Source organism: Anneissia japonica, unplaced genomic scaffold (genome assembly GCF_011630105.1).
Source record: "Anneissia japonica isolate Jap-2015-1 unplaced genomic scaffold, ASM1163010v1 scaffold288012_len1326614_cov192, whole genome shotgun sequence".
Lineage (NCBI taxonomy): Eukaryota > Metazoa > Echinodermata > Crinoidea > Comatulida > Comatulidae > Anneissia > Anneissia japonica.
The window spans coordinates 729,316-744,504 of record NW_022756612.1 but is presented as its reverse complement, the minus strand read 5'-3'; the positions used below and the strand labels follow the sequence as shown (position 1 = coordinate 744,504).

Here is a 15,189-nt window from a genome sequence, read left to right as displayed (position 1 = left end):
TTTGGCCTTAGACCGACAAGTATGTTTGATGCTAAGTTTTCAGGCCTAATAGAATGGCCTTGGCCCGGGTAGTGCAAAACCCTGCGGGGGCAGGAATTAAACAGACCCCATTGATGAAAAAATTGGAATGTAAACACTTGTAACATTACAAATATTGCTGTTGTGGTCTGGTTTTTTTAATTTCTTATATGATTTTATTATCTAACAACTCAAATATAAGTATAAAGTAACAGTACGAAATGGATTTATTTTGTTGAATACAGAAGTGCATTGTAGTATTGCTTGAATGATGCTGACAAATTTGAATTTAGCAGATCGATACTATGCAAATAGCTCTATGGGTTGTTATACTGATTGTCAATCATGGTTTGATGTTTAGGATTTTAGAATCTTGACAAAAATCTCCAGAGAATTTTTCTTGACAATCAAAATGGTTTCTCCTCTCTCCCTGCTAACCCCTGTCAAGTTGAGGCAATTGATTGGTTAATTTCAGTTGTTATGCATTACAAAAACATATCCTCTGGGCTAGCACATTGATGAGTTGATGAGCCAGTCTGTAGTCAGTTGATAGTAGGCATAATGATTGGTTTTGGGGACATGTATTTATGTATGACTTGATTCTTTTACCCACCACACATATTTCTCTTCCGTCATCTTGTTATTTTCAAGAATTTCTTTTAAAATTGAAAAAGATTACAATTTTTGACAAGTTTTTTATAGGTCACAATCCAATTCACCTAAATTATTTATTAAGGGGACACTTTTTTTTTATTGTATCAAAACAACTGAACTTTTACTGTAGTCTAAGATAAGAAAACAAACGTCTTTTGAGTGGACACTGGTATATGTCGAACTACTTGTACAATCATTTTGACCAAACCATGGGGATTTCTTGTTTTGTGTATATTCATATAGGATTCTGATCTACAGCATAGCATACAACCTGCACCCTGATGTTTTTTTTACTCTATTTATGCTATTCTATCTTCTGCATCCAATAGAAAGCTCAATGTATTGGTCATTAACATTGCACTCGAATCAAGAAACAATATGAGGAATATATACAACTGTTTTAATTGCATATCTATTGATTTTATATACCATACATAATTATTTTTTTTGTGTTGCAAATTATCGTTATAAATTAGTTATAATTCAACTCATTCTTAATAGGTCAATTGAAAAATGAAATTATAAAGAATTTATGCCATCATGTTACGAAACCATACCAAAAACCACTATTATAGGGGTTTTACTGTAGTACAAACATGCAAGCATATAGCAAAGTGTTAACAGTAAGATTATAAGTCCTGAATTTTTTAGGCAAAAACTATTAAAAAATGTTTAATCAACAATTTTATTAGGAAATTATGAACACCACAATGAGCCAAGAATGTTAGGCAGTGGATAATCTTGCCAACTGGTGTAGAAAATGATGTACCTATTTGTCTTATTTTTATGACATTGTGACATGCATTGACCCAAATCAGCAAATAAGATCTACCTTCTGCATGAACTTTTTCAAATTTGAATTTAAAACAAAAATTATTGCTTTCTTTGCTTAGGCAAAATAAAAATATGTTGTGTTGCCTTCCACTTCCTACCAAAATTTCCAAAAAATCAGGTTGGCAGTTTTTGGTGTGGTCTTCCTTTCACTCATAAATAGATTCAAGAAATATCACTTTCAAAGTTTAATTTAAAACATGAAATCCTAATAGTCATGTATATTTTTAACAAAAATCTGACCATAGATGTATGTAAGATTGTTAAAGAAGAGGCAACATCATTACAGTATATTTTAAAAAAAAGTAAAATGCATTTCAGTAAACCATGTCTTCAAATATTCGTAGTAAATACAAAATATCCGTAGCACTTTCTGAGTGCAAAATAATGGGTACAGCATAATAAACAGTAGAATTTTAAACAAACCGGAGAGGTTGAAAATTTATAGGTCAATTTTAATGTAACTAACATCCTGTTGGAAAAGTCATTGTTCTGGCCATTTAGACAGTGTGTAGACTTATAGTATTTGTTTATGGGTCTAGCCTTAATGTTAAATTTCCATAGTATTTTGGTCTATTTCCATACGACTGTAATTGGGCAAAATTTCTAGTAGCAACTACGAACATTCAATAGAACTTGAGAAGTCTGATGTCAAAAATTAGCTGCCTGTATTATCACATAAAAAAACGATCTATGTGGTTGCTGACAGTTTAATGTATGTGAGTATGGAAAATGGCAAGATCTAAACTGAGTTGTTAGCAGCACATACAAATTGTCATAATATGATCATTCATAAAATGTCCAAATAATTTTTCCCATTTACATTTCAGTGGAAGGATTTTGAGTTGTATCATACACATCAATTTTTTTGTCTCCTGAATTTCTGTACTGTTCTATAATCAATGTACATTTATCTGTATTCTTCACCAAATTGAATTTCAAATAACCATTGTTTCTCTCGTAACAGAAATACAGCAATGATTGGTGGATAGGGCGTGTTGTAAAGGAAGGGGCAGATGTGGGATTCATACCAAGCCCAGCTAAGCTGGAGAGTACACGTCTTCAGCCCTCAAGTAGCCGAAGCAAGCTCATGGCAAAGTAGGTCAATATAGTAGTTTAGTAATGTGCAATAATAGGTTTGGATCATGTATGTTTTTTTTTTTTTCAAATTATGAATATATGATACAAGACGATGCAACTTTTTTTCTACTCAATCTACTATTATGTTAAAAACTTTTTTGTACATTCATCATTGTTACATCTAAAAGCATAACATAAATCAAACATATACCCCAACCTAAAAAATGTGTACTTTCCTGGTCTGTGAGCATTGAACCAGAGACCTGTCTGTGGCCTCTCACCAACTTATTGCATTATTAGATTATTATTATTATTATATTATCATTATTAACTTATATTTAGAACATTGTATCAGATATAAAATTGCTGGAGGACTGCCTTGTTTAATTTCAGTATCTTTGATGGCAGCTACTGGTAGTTTTTATAGTTTCTATGAGTTTGTTGTAATGTAAGATCCAAAACATTCAATTCTTCTTGCGTATGACAGACAGCATCAAACTTAAATTACTACTTCTTAGTTTTTGTTTCTTTTATTTATGTACTTTATTATGATTTTTATTTTATTTGTTTATTTATTTATTTTTTTTTTATTCATTTATTTATAAAACATATTTACACAGGGTAGTAGAAGTTAGGCACTACAAGGAGAGATCTAACCTAGCCGTTGAATTATACCTACCATATTAAGTAGCTGCAATCTAATTGTAATGGTGCCTGTAGAAAGAATTAGAATGGTTGATGTGTCATGCTGTTGGTCCATATGGCAAAGATGCGCTAGGCGCCTCTCAAAACAAACCTTCATTATCCATGTTCAGACTATTACTATTTTTCAATGCAAGATAATGAGAAATCCAGTCAAGGTCACATCAAATTTGATCAGAAGCCTATGCGATAGTTACAGCACTTATAAGCCTACACCGGTTAAAAAATTATATTAAGGATAACATGATTTCTATTGACCTCATGATGTTTCAATAAAAAGAAGACGACAAAAACAGAAATTACTTAAGGCCTATTTAGCACTGGTTTTTGGCAGAATTTTAATGGTGAGGGCCTGTCTGGGCTAGGGTAGGCCAACAATACATAAAAGGCATAAATAAATTTGTTTAAATCCATTTGTTTCATTTTCATTTGGTAAAAGGAGAATAACATAGACTTTGTTTTTTATGACCTAGACTAAGCATACCTATGTACATTGAAGAGATTTTCAACAGCTGAAGCCGAGCTACCATAGGTTTATGAGTATGTTTCTCCATAAGTTAGCGGAAATTGCAGTCATATCTAAAGATACGGCTACCGCGTATTTGCTATAATCTCAAAAAGGAGAGTGCAAAGATGTACAATTCAAATTTAGAATCTTGTGATGTCCTTTCTTTCTTTTGCCTATTCATTTAGTTCACTTATTATCTTGATTTCTTCCTACATGGCCTACCCCCTTGCATTTGATCATTTAGTAATCTTTATTTCATTTTATTCTCATCCAAACAGTGGATAGCCCACCATTAACAGGATGGAATACAAAACAATAAAACATTATTTACAATTTCACAATATAGGAAAAATTTTTAATGAAATTGGATAGGGTCATTCCAGCTCAACTCAACCACCATGCCCAGTAACCCCTTGAATTTTCCTTTACAAAAATCTAAAAATACCTTGCTACAGAATGTCAAAAGAAAGAATCCAAAATTTCAGCTTCAAATTCCAAGCATTTTTTAAGTTTTGACCTTTTGAAATTTAGGTACCACGCCCCATTTTTCTTTCTGGTAATGGCTCCTTTGACTTCATGGTACAATAAAGAAATGATTGAATTTTTTTTTGACGATCCAGATTAGGGTGTGGATATGAGGACCATTTGAAAAAAATTATTGAACAGGTTTAATTAAACTATATGAATGCAATTTCCATTTTCTAAAGCATTTAAATCAGCTGCAACTAGGTTAAATGCAAAATTGCATTTTTCACTCTCAATCACTAAATTACTATATATTACTATGAACTAAAAATCCACTGACCTATTCAGGTTCAGCTCATATAACGTGCAATGGCTATGAGTATCCATATCACCCTTGCTATTACCATTGCAGACATACTTCGAGTCTCACTAACATCACCATTTTTTTTACCTCATTTTTTTTATTGACTTTTCTTGCAGAAATAGCTGTTGCTTTTGTTCTAATTTATATTTCTTCTATCCGTTTTCCTATGTTTTTCTGACCTGCACTTTGGTCACTTTCCATAATAATAATATTAATAATAATATTTATTTGACATTACACTTTAACAACAGTGGCAGCACACAAGAAAGTGGCACAGTCAAATTTAAACTAATGAACAAAGAGGAAAACATACACACACACATACATATATACATATATATGAGCTTGAACCATATAAAAAGAATGTGCATATTAAGATATGATGTCATTCTACATATTTTTAATATCAATAACAGTCGAGTCTCCCTTTTTGTTGAGTTGGTTTTTGTTTTCTTTAACCTCATAATTTTTTCCATACTTTTCTGTATGATTTAATTTTTGTTTTTCATGTGCTTTTTACGTTAGAATTTGTAAATTATGAGTTTTAATTTTTTTATATTTTTTTTTTGTAATTTCAATATCACTTCTCATTATGGCAATGAGGAAAAGCTGTATGTTGTGTTTTTCAAACAGACATAGTAAATCTAGTTATTATTGATGTTGTATTGAAGTTCTTAATTCTTAACTGATGACATAGACGAAAAGAAGATGATGGTATAGTGTTTTGCTGGATCAGTTTGCTTTATTTTTCAAAAATTTGTGCATCATTTGCATCCCACCTTATCTGATACAGTGTTTAACAGTACATGCAATATTGTTGGTATATACTTGCATGTTCCTCTTAGTTCTTTAAATTTAAGTATAATTATAGCATTACCACAACATGGTTCTGTTTATCTTTTCTTTTTGTATCATGATTCAGTTTTTAAAATATTTTTTGGGTAGGTCCCATTTTTTTGTTATTAAGATTAGGGTGTCAGTATCATATTGGTCTCCTGTTTGTAGTGCATGGAGAGCCTGCGCTATGAGATATATATACATATATATGAATAAGCAAAATAGTGAAGAGTACATCCAAGATTTGAATTTCCAATGAATCCAATGGCCCAGTTGTACTAATATACATACATACATACATTACATACACCATACTATTATGTGATTGTTTATGTATATAATATTATATACATTAGCATAATATATTACATATGCCAGTGTATTTCTTGTAAATGTTTACATTTTGATTGAGTAGAAACAGAGTTGATTGTCTATTCTTTTCATAATCATAGGAAAATGCATTTACTATGAAATAGAACATATTTCATGATTTCTATAGTTATAAACTGATTGTATACATTCAATTCACAAAAATATAATCATTTTGGTTATATTGCCATGGTAATAGAATACCTTTTTGTAGTCATAAAACTGGAAAAATCGCATGACTTCCTTTACTAATTTTTCCAAGTAGGTATTTTTTAGCCTTTTTTATTTTTAAACTGAATATATTGGAAGCCATTGTTAATTTACTAATAAAATATAATTATTTTTGAAAAACTTTTATAAAAATTATCTCCAACTTAATAGGTTTTTCATTTCTTTTCTCTCCTACCTCCCTCCATCCCTTGTCTTGTTCTAATTTTAATTAATTGCCACTTTGTTTTGTTCATTGTACCTTTATTTTTATTCTGTTTTGGTTTTCTTTCTTCTATATTCTGTTCTTTGCTTGTTGCATTTCATTAACCTTCTAATCTTTTAATATTTTTTGCATATATTCTGAATTATCTACCAACAATAATTGTTTCATCCTTAAAATTCTATATTCTCTAATTATTCTTGATATTCAAAATGTTCATTTTTTTGACCGATTTCTTATCGATTTTGGTTGTATTGCTTTTGAAATACTAACAAATACTGTGCAATGTTACAACTCACTAACTTCTATAATTCTTCACTGCTGTTGAGTAGCAGTTCAACAAGGACATCATTAGAACAGAGTGGTAAAAGTTCTTCATTCCTAAATAATAACAAAGCAGCAACCCTACCTTTGAATAGTAAAAGTAGTTACCCAACTTCCCCCCGACACAGCAGGTCTACCAGTGGTCTTAGTTCAAGTTCAAACCTTGGTGATGTGATGGGCTTACCAACCTCCAAATCCTCAAACAACTCACGTGGATCTACGCCGCCAACGCCAGGTATGTACTTATTGTCTTATTTAAAAATTTCTTCAATGACTTTTTGATTATTTTTGGAGAAAAAAAATGTGTTACAATTCATGATATGTCAAGGAAATATTCTTGTATGAATAGGGAGGTGAGGGTTATAAAATGTAATACAAAGATATGCCCATTTTCCTGTAATTTTTATTTTTCAAGAAAATATGAATCATCATAATATTTGGAATTCATATAGTATTTTAGAACAGATTATCACAACTTTCGATCAATACAGTATGTTGTTGATGATGATGATGATAAAACATAGCAATCGCATGCATATTTCCTACGCATCCAACCGATTTAATAAACATAACTTTATAAACACACAATCCCTTATGGTGATGCTTTTTGAAGCATGGCCAGCGCATCATCAATGTTAATTGATGAAAATACCTACTGTAAACTCTTTGCTGATACTGCAACTCTTGCATGATGTAATGATTTTCAGTTCACTGGCATACTGTATGTGCATATGACAATTTCCTCAATAATAGCTTACTTATTTTTAGTTATGATGATTCCAAATATAGGTTGAACGTATGTTCTCTAGCCAAGTTTAACATTCTTACTTAACTGGCACATAAAATTTGAGAAAATTTTATTCATAGAAAATGCTTCATTCAAGTATTTAAAAATAATAATCAAATAATTGGTTTAGTTGATTTTTCAAAAATTGATTAAAAGGGCAATAGATTTTCATGGAACATGTGGTAAATGAGTTTAGCTTTCTAAACATTTATTATTATTATTATTATTATTATTATTATTATTATTATTATTATTATTATTATTATTATTATGTATTTATATAGCACATATTGCACATTGCCCCTATGCGCTTTACACAGAAATAATATATGCCAACCAAGAAAATACAAGTAACAATAAAATAATAAAGTTTAAAATAAAAATAATAATCATAACAACAATGAGGCTAAACTACTCCTATTTCTTAAACTAATTAACGGTTGGCCGTTGACTCCGAGGAACTCATCCACCCTTTGTCCGGCTATTGGTTTTTCTGGCTGCTGAGTGACCATAAACACCCTCCCCTCAGCAGCCACTATAAATGAGAAATTTATAATAAAATCTTAACTGTAAAGGTGTTTCTTGATTTCAGAACTTTTCTCTACCCAACCTACTAGTCACACATAATTTTCCTCCATTAAAGTATTACTACTTACCATCAGTCATGCAATTTATCATTATTCCAATACATCTAGCATAACACTGATGGCTCATGATTTGCAATGGTTAAGAATATTAGTTATGTAATGTTTCTACATTATTCCTGCAGGGCTTCTGTTAACTTGAGTATGTTTAATGGTCATGTTTAATTGGTGTCATTTGACCATTTCTTTTTTTTGTTTGTATTACAATTTGGACTCAACTAACCGGTCACCAAGTCGCCCTAGGCGAAAACTATTTTGGATTGGCGAAAAAAAGCCAACTGCAATGGCAAAGGCTTAAAATTATTTTCAAATACTTGATAAAATACATCATATTTTTTCGTTTGAGCTCCAATTTTTGCCCACTCAATTGCCATGCGACATTTGAATTGTTGTATTAGTAGTCTGGCTGCAAACATGATTGCATGCAAGTTATTTGTTGTTTGTTATTTTAACGTGGTCAGTGCAGGGCAGTGGCTATATGACAACTAAATGAAGGTACTGTACTCACAATAGCCAGATAGCTGGTAGTGTACCTTTTGGGCACAAACTGGCGAGAGTAGACCTAAAGGCAGCTGACCGCTGGGCACATAACTTCCTTGCTTGGGTTTTCCCCTAAATTTGATACACGGCCTATAAAGGTAGGATGAGCGTAATTAACATCTCAAGAAGATTTGATTGACAGATAAACCGACTAATCAGCAAACGTCATTTAGTCACGTGAATTTCCTTAGACAGCTGGTTGTCAACGCGAAACATACGTGAGCCTAAGCCTAGATGTCTATGCTTGGTTATAGATACCCAGATTTACATGAGCAGTGGGCATCAGTGACTTGGCCTTTGCCGACAACAAGGTTGACTGAATGCAGCTTTTCCCTCTTCCTTTGGGAGCGAAATACAGAGGCTTTTACAACAATTTCCCTGCCTGTTCCATGAAATAGATTAACACTATGAATATATGATTCATTTGCATACCGCCTGCCCTAAATTCTCTTTCTTAGAGAAGGTTGATAGCAAAGAAAATGTTCGCCAACTCAGTAAGTCTAGCCGCCATTGTCTAAGGTTTTCGTGACTTTGTGGGCGGGGCTTCACATCCTTGTCGACATGTCAATATCATTGATAATAATTTAATAAATGATTTTGTGTTGGCGTCTAATACGTAAAATAAATTTAAATAATGTGTAATATTGAGAATGCACCACATGGGTCGTTTTGTTATACAGGCAATTGATTTGCCGCACTACTTATGTAGTATTAAAATACAGCACGGTGTACGTACTGTATACTGTATACAGTGCAGAATGACGACAGTAAGTTGCAGTTTAATTTCCCAAGGCTAGATTGTATACGTTGTCGATTATCGTGCTGAAAACTTTAGGCCAAAGTTTCGCCGTGGTGAATGATGGTGACAAATTACATTAAAGCCCCATTCCTGGCAAACTTTCACTAAAAAAGAATTTGTTTAGAAAAAATACATATATGCATTACTCTAATTATTATAAACCATGGAAAAATATTGGCATAAATTTTAGTTTTACGCAAAAGAATAAAAAATGAGAAATTATTTCAGATTTTCAGATCAGATTATTTCTCATAGGAGATTACCATTTTCTTCGTTACTAGGCAAATTCAGTGCTTGTAGATCGCATCAGCTGAAATGCACTTGCTTCTGTGTATACTTTATTCAGATGAGCGTCAGAGGTAGACAGGGTAATTGTTTTCGCGAACCCGTCGCATTCTTATCTTTTTATTTATTTTTTCTCTCCCACGAATGCTATGAACTTTCATGATAAGATATTTTAGTTCATCCCACAATTAATTAATTTGAAAAAATTAATTAATCTGTTTTACTGAACTGTTTACATCGGCTATAGGATCGGGAGCAATAAATAAAATGCGCCCTCTAATGTGATTAGTTTTTGTACACAGCAGTTGATCGAGCATGCCTGAGATATGTTTATTTAATAATAATTTAAAATAATTCCAAAGAAATATTATATTGCATTATATATATTAGCATATAATAACATTTTTTTATCCATGTCCTTTTTTGTGTAACACCTAATAATTTTTTACATGTAAACAAACAGAAGTATCAAATCCACTTCTTACTAATGGATAGGACTTGTGAATTGCATTTAGCATTGACACAGGTTTAACCAGAACATTTTGTCCAAATGCATATTAATAATGTTTTTTATAACAAAAAGATGGATGCCACCTCTCCAAACATGTATCTAGTACTGTTTATTTTTGTTTTGTTTCCAATGTTTTCCCAGTTATTGAATACCTATCTAATGCACTTATCAACACTGTGAGCTCATTGAGAGGTAAGAGAAGCCAATCAGTTCCTACAGTAAATGCAAGCATGTCAGCACACCATGGAAGCTCAGGGTCAATCACTCTTCAAATACTTAAAATGCAATGTTAAAGCATGTATGCACATATTAATAGGAAAGTAGCTTAGACCTAGTCCCTCTACGAATACCCAAAATTTAGTGCTTGTTATTTGGAAATGGTAGATGAGCTATGAAAAGCACACCTTTAGGTGAGTGATTATTTGATAGAGGGGAATTTTAGCGTCTGTGGAATAGTGTACACATTACTAACTACAGTCATCACTGTGGTTTGTTTTTTTTTGTTCAAAGCAACGTAAAAAAAATTATCCTACCAGAAAACATAGCCATAGTATAAGTGGGGTTTTCATTACTAGATTTTAGGTGTGTGATTTGTAAACCCAAGGTGTTCATTTTCACACTCCTGAAGGGGAGTTCAGGTGTGCGATGATGTGAGAGTGCAGTCACTCATCTTAAATCGGAAGCCCCGAAAAGTTTCTACCGTATTTCTGCTCATAAATCATGCAACATAGGTACAAAATACATTTGAATATGTCAATATACACATGCAACATTTAATGTGTCTATATGAACATATACCATACTTTCATGCACATCAAATTTATGCACCTGCACTATATTCACTTGTGTGATCGATGACAATAAAGTATTCTTGATTCTTGATTTAAGATTCAATAATTCTATCATTATCAATCTCCTTTTGTCAATTTGCATAAAATACAAATATTTATTTATGTCTCATTAGCATATGATTATCATATTTCAGAACATAATTGTTTGTACATCATTTTGTATTGTTTATATAGTTTCTAGTTACCTGCACCATATAGGATCTGTGCCTCCACCAAAGAAAGTTATGTATTCACCACTGTCTGTCTGTCTAGCAAGATTATACAAAAACTAAGGAATGGATCATTATAAAATAGTACATAATATAAGAAAAAGATGATTAAATTTTGGGAAGAAAAATTCAAAGGTCAAGGTCATGGACTTTGGGGGATTTTTCTAACCATTGAGCGTATTGTTCGGTATTCAGGCATGTGGCTGAAAATATTTGAATCGCTCATTTTATACAGCCTGCGTATTGTTCAGTATTCAGGCGCAGGATGAAGGTATGCACCCTATGGAGTGACTGCACTAGTTTGTCAATACATTTTCATCATCCTCATTCTAATTTCTTATATTATTTATAATTGCTTTAAACATTCCTTCCTTCATTCTAATTAGTTTTATTCTTATTTGCTAGTTGCTCAAAAATCAAAAGGATATATTAAAACATTTTACTTATCTTTAATTTATATATTTATTTCATATTGAAAGCAAAAAGTCTGCAATCATCCATAAAAATATTGTTTTAATCGTGTCTAGTTTTTGAAAGTTTTTTTCAATAATTTAAAATGTTTTGCCCAAATACTAGCTCATATTTTCATCATCTTCATTTTAATTAGTTTTCAGATTTACTAGTTGCTCAAAAGTCAAAAAGGATATATTAGCAAATTTTTTTTTTCTTCAGTTTATATATTTTAATTATTTCTTATTGAAGACACAAAATAAATTGGCAATCTAACAGAAAAAAATTGTTTTAATTGTGTCTAATTTTTTAGGGCTTTCTATAATTTAAAAATTTTCGCCCAAAAACTAGCTCATATTAAAGATTGAGAAATATAAATAAAAACATTCTAAAATTTTAAATTTACTTGTTTAATTTTTCTAATTTGTTGTATATTGTATTAGGTTTTTATAAAATTACTGTTTAACTTAATAATTGTATTAAATATTTTTTTATCTCATTTTATAATAAATACATAAATCATTAAATTAGGAGGCCAAATTTGAAACAAATGAGTGCATGCAACATCAAAGGCTCTCCCATCCTTGTTTACAACTCGATAGGCTAGTTTCTAGGCTGTTCTCTAATACTTGTGTATTATATATTCCTGGTTTGCCAGAATTTGCGAACGGTATACCATATTTACTTTTTGTTTATTTTATTGGATTTATATAGCGCACATATCCAGAAAACTGCTCCGGGTGCTCTTTTTTAACCTGGTCGTTGGATACAGAATCAATCATACACAGCCTCCTCTGCTTCCCTTGGGAGTATTCTTAGTTATGCGTGTAATTAGCACTACTAATTTCAGTCCCAATCATTCACCTCCTCTTACCAGGTACCTATTTATACTCCTGGGTGAAGAGAGGCAAATGCAGATAAAGTGTCTTGCCAAAGGACATAGCAGCGTGTCTCTCGAACCCCCTACCTTCTGATTGGAAGTCCAACGCCTCACACACTGCGCCACATGCATCAACAATTTGACACTTATGAAAGATAGGCTTAGGTCTAGTCATAAATCCAAGCTCAACGCTTCATGTTGTTCTAAGATAAATCGTATTCAAGGACATTGATCCCCACGTTCGGCTAGCCTAGACCAGTTTACATTGCTCATTCCAATTAAAGTAAAAGTAGTCATTCAGAAAGGCTCAATTAAACTCATAGTGTGGTATTTTCACATTTAAAGAGGCCAAGATAACTAATTTTTTAATTCGATATAGCATTTTTAGGCCAACATAATAAATATTTTGATTGTATTACACAGAGAGCATAATTTCTGAGTTTTGCTCGATCTGTCCATACATAATTGTGCATGGATAAGAATGATGTTTTAAAAGAAAATACAGTGTGCCATGAATTGTAATTATTATTAAGTTCATATATGATCATATATGTTTGTGATAATATTTTTATCTCAGTATTACAAATCATCTAATTTTGTATCCAATTTCCAAAGGTAGATACTACTGTTGATTTTACACCTACCTTTGCTAGCAAATTTTATGCAATTGACCTATAGTTTTTGTTTGAAAGATGATGGACAATAAGAAGACCATTTAATGCTGATGTCGTAGAACATAGCATATGGATTGTCTCCAAACAAGCTGGCCACAGTATTCATCAGATATTACAATATGGAGATCTTCTCGTTACCTGCTACTTGTAAAAAATCTTCCAGAAATGTCAGAACAGTATTAACATTGATTAAAAAACAAGAAATATTTCTAATTTAAGATTAGGCTTTATCATATCAACAAGAAAAATAATTGAATTCAATTCAATTAAAATTCAACGTTTCTTAAATGTTTGCTCAACTATTGTTCACTTACCATCATGCATATTAACTTGGCATTTAAATGCTAATTTCTCACACAGATTTTTTTTTTCTGGCAATAATTTTAATGAGGTCAGATTGCTGTTAAATATCATTTCTAATGCTTAAATTCAGAGTTTAGCCTCTTGAAGAGAAAGTGTCTTTAATTAATTATATTTTAATTAGTAATTGATTTTCACTTCTTGGGGTTCTGTAAATTATTGGCAAACTATATACATGTACATTTGTTTGATATTGACTTTTTTTATGTCTGTGAATATTAACAGAAGTTGACACAAGTCGATAGGTGTATTGTTGTTGTCTACAATACCTGCTAGTGTTCTATGGAAATCAATCTACCTTTTCTAGCTTACTAGACTTTTTCAATGATCTCCAGTCAAATGCTTGTCTTGTTAGGTGTATTTCGTAAACAACAAATAGTTTCCATGACAATTTCCAATAACTTCATGTACGTATAGAAACAGTAGCATGCCTTATGACTACTCTTTCCTCTCCCTGTCTTATTTTTTTTTAATAAGACAGGGTACATTCTGCTTGATTTCTAGACTAATTGCAGGATTTTTAGAGTTGGATTTGTGGGGGAATTTTGTCTTTGATCAGGTTTTTTTTTGTTTGTAATCCAGCAATATGATGTTATATGAATGTGTTGTGTTGTTTCAAAAAATCCTCAAAAAATAAATCTTATTAACCAGCAAATGTAATGTGCCATCAAGTTTATTTTATGGGATGTAGATAATTTGTATCTCCATACTAAATAAATAATGTAATTATTAATCATTCCCATAATAATGTGGTTTTTGACCATTTTAATGTTTGTTTTTAATGATGCCTTATAAATAGCAATCTCCTAGAGACCAAATCTCAAGTCTTATTAGAACCATGCTAGGACTTTTCCTTCTAATATTTTGTATGTATATTTTGTTTACATTTTATATTTTAAATTTTTATTATCTGCATAATAATATACAAATGAGGAAAGGTCTTATGGGTTGTTTTACAAACTGAAATATTAAATTAAAGACTGAATCACTGAATTTTTTTATCTTAATAGTAATTCTAGTCCCTTCACTGCTGCCATTACCTTAAATCTTCTGATAGAAACGAATGTAGGAAAAAAGCCACCCCTGTAAAAAGCTACCCAACAATGGTTTGTCTTGATGTTGCTCTACAATAGGTTTAGGATGGCAAGAACTACTGTTTTATTCTTTTGTGTATTATAAGTTAGAAACTGGGTGTAGCCTTGCTAAGCATAAACATTTTAGTATTCCAAATGCAAAACATCATAAATTCTCTTAATTATGCAATTGGGTGGTTTGTAGAAATGTATTTTTTTTTAGTCAACAATTACAGGGGTCCCAAGTTGTGGAAGTGAAATTCCTGGAGATTTTGTCGTGATGGTCATTCCAAGGATTGTCGCGCGCCACGACGCGCTGCGGCGCATGTACTGCAGTTACATCATCACCGTCAACACACTTTATAAACAGAAACTTATTGAAAATACTACAATAAATAAACAGTACACATTTATTATGCTGCATCACTTAATGATATTTAATCATTACAGCAAAAACATTAATTTAAGGGTAAAAACTACACCCCGCCGGACACCATCCCGGTATTTCAAGGTTTCGGGGATACTCCTAGGCCTATATTTTGCA

General features: G+C 31.7%; 1 protein-coding gene across 2 annotated transcripts in view; it reads left to right on the top strand.

Moving 5' to 3' along the window:
* LOC117124304 (voltage-dependent L-type calcium channel subunit beta-3-like) overlaps nt 1-15,189 on the top strand; it is a 103,000-nt gene that overhangs the window by 56,763 nt on the left and 31,048 nt on the right. For both annotated transcript variants that reach the window (XM_033270492.1, XM_033270491.1), the window contains exons 4-6: nt 2,471-2,601; nt 6,591-6,817; nt 10,290-10,340. In XM_033270492.1, the coding sequence (XP_033126383.1) occupies nt 2,471-2,601; nt 6,591-6,817; nt 10,290-10,340 (409 nt within the window). The remainder of the gene's footprint in view (nt 1-2,470; nt 2,602-6,590; nt 6,818-10,289; nt 10,341-15,189) is intronic.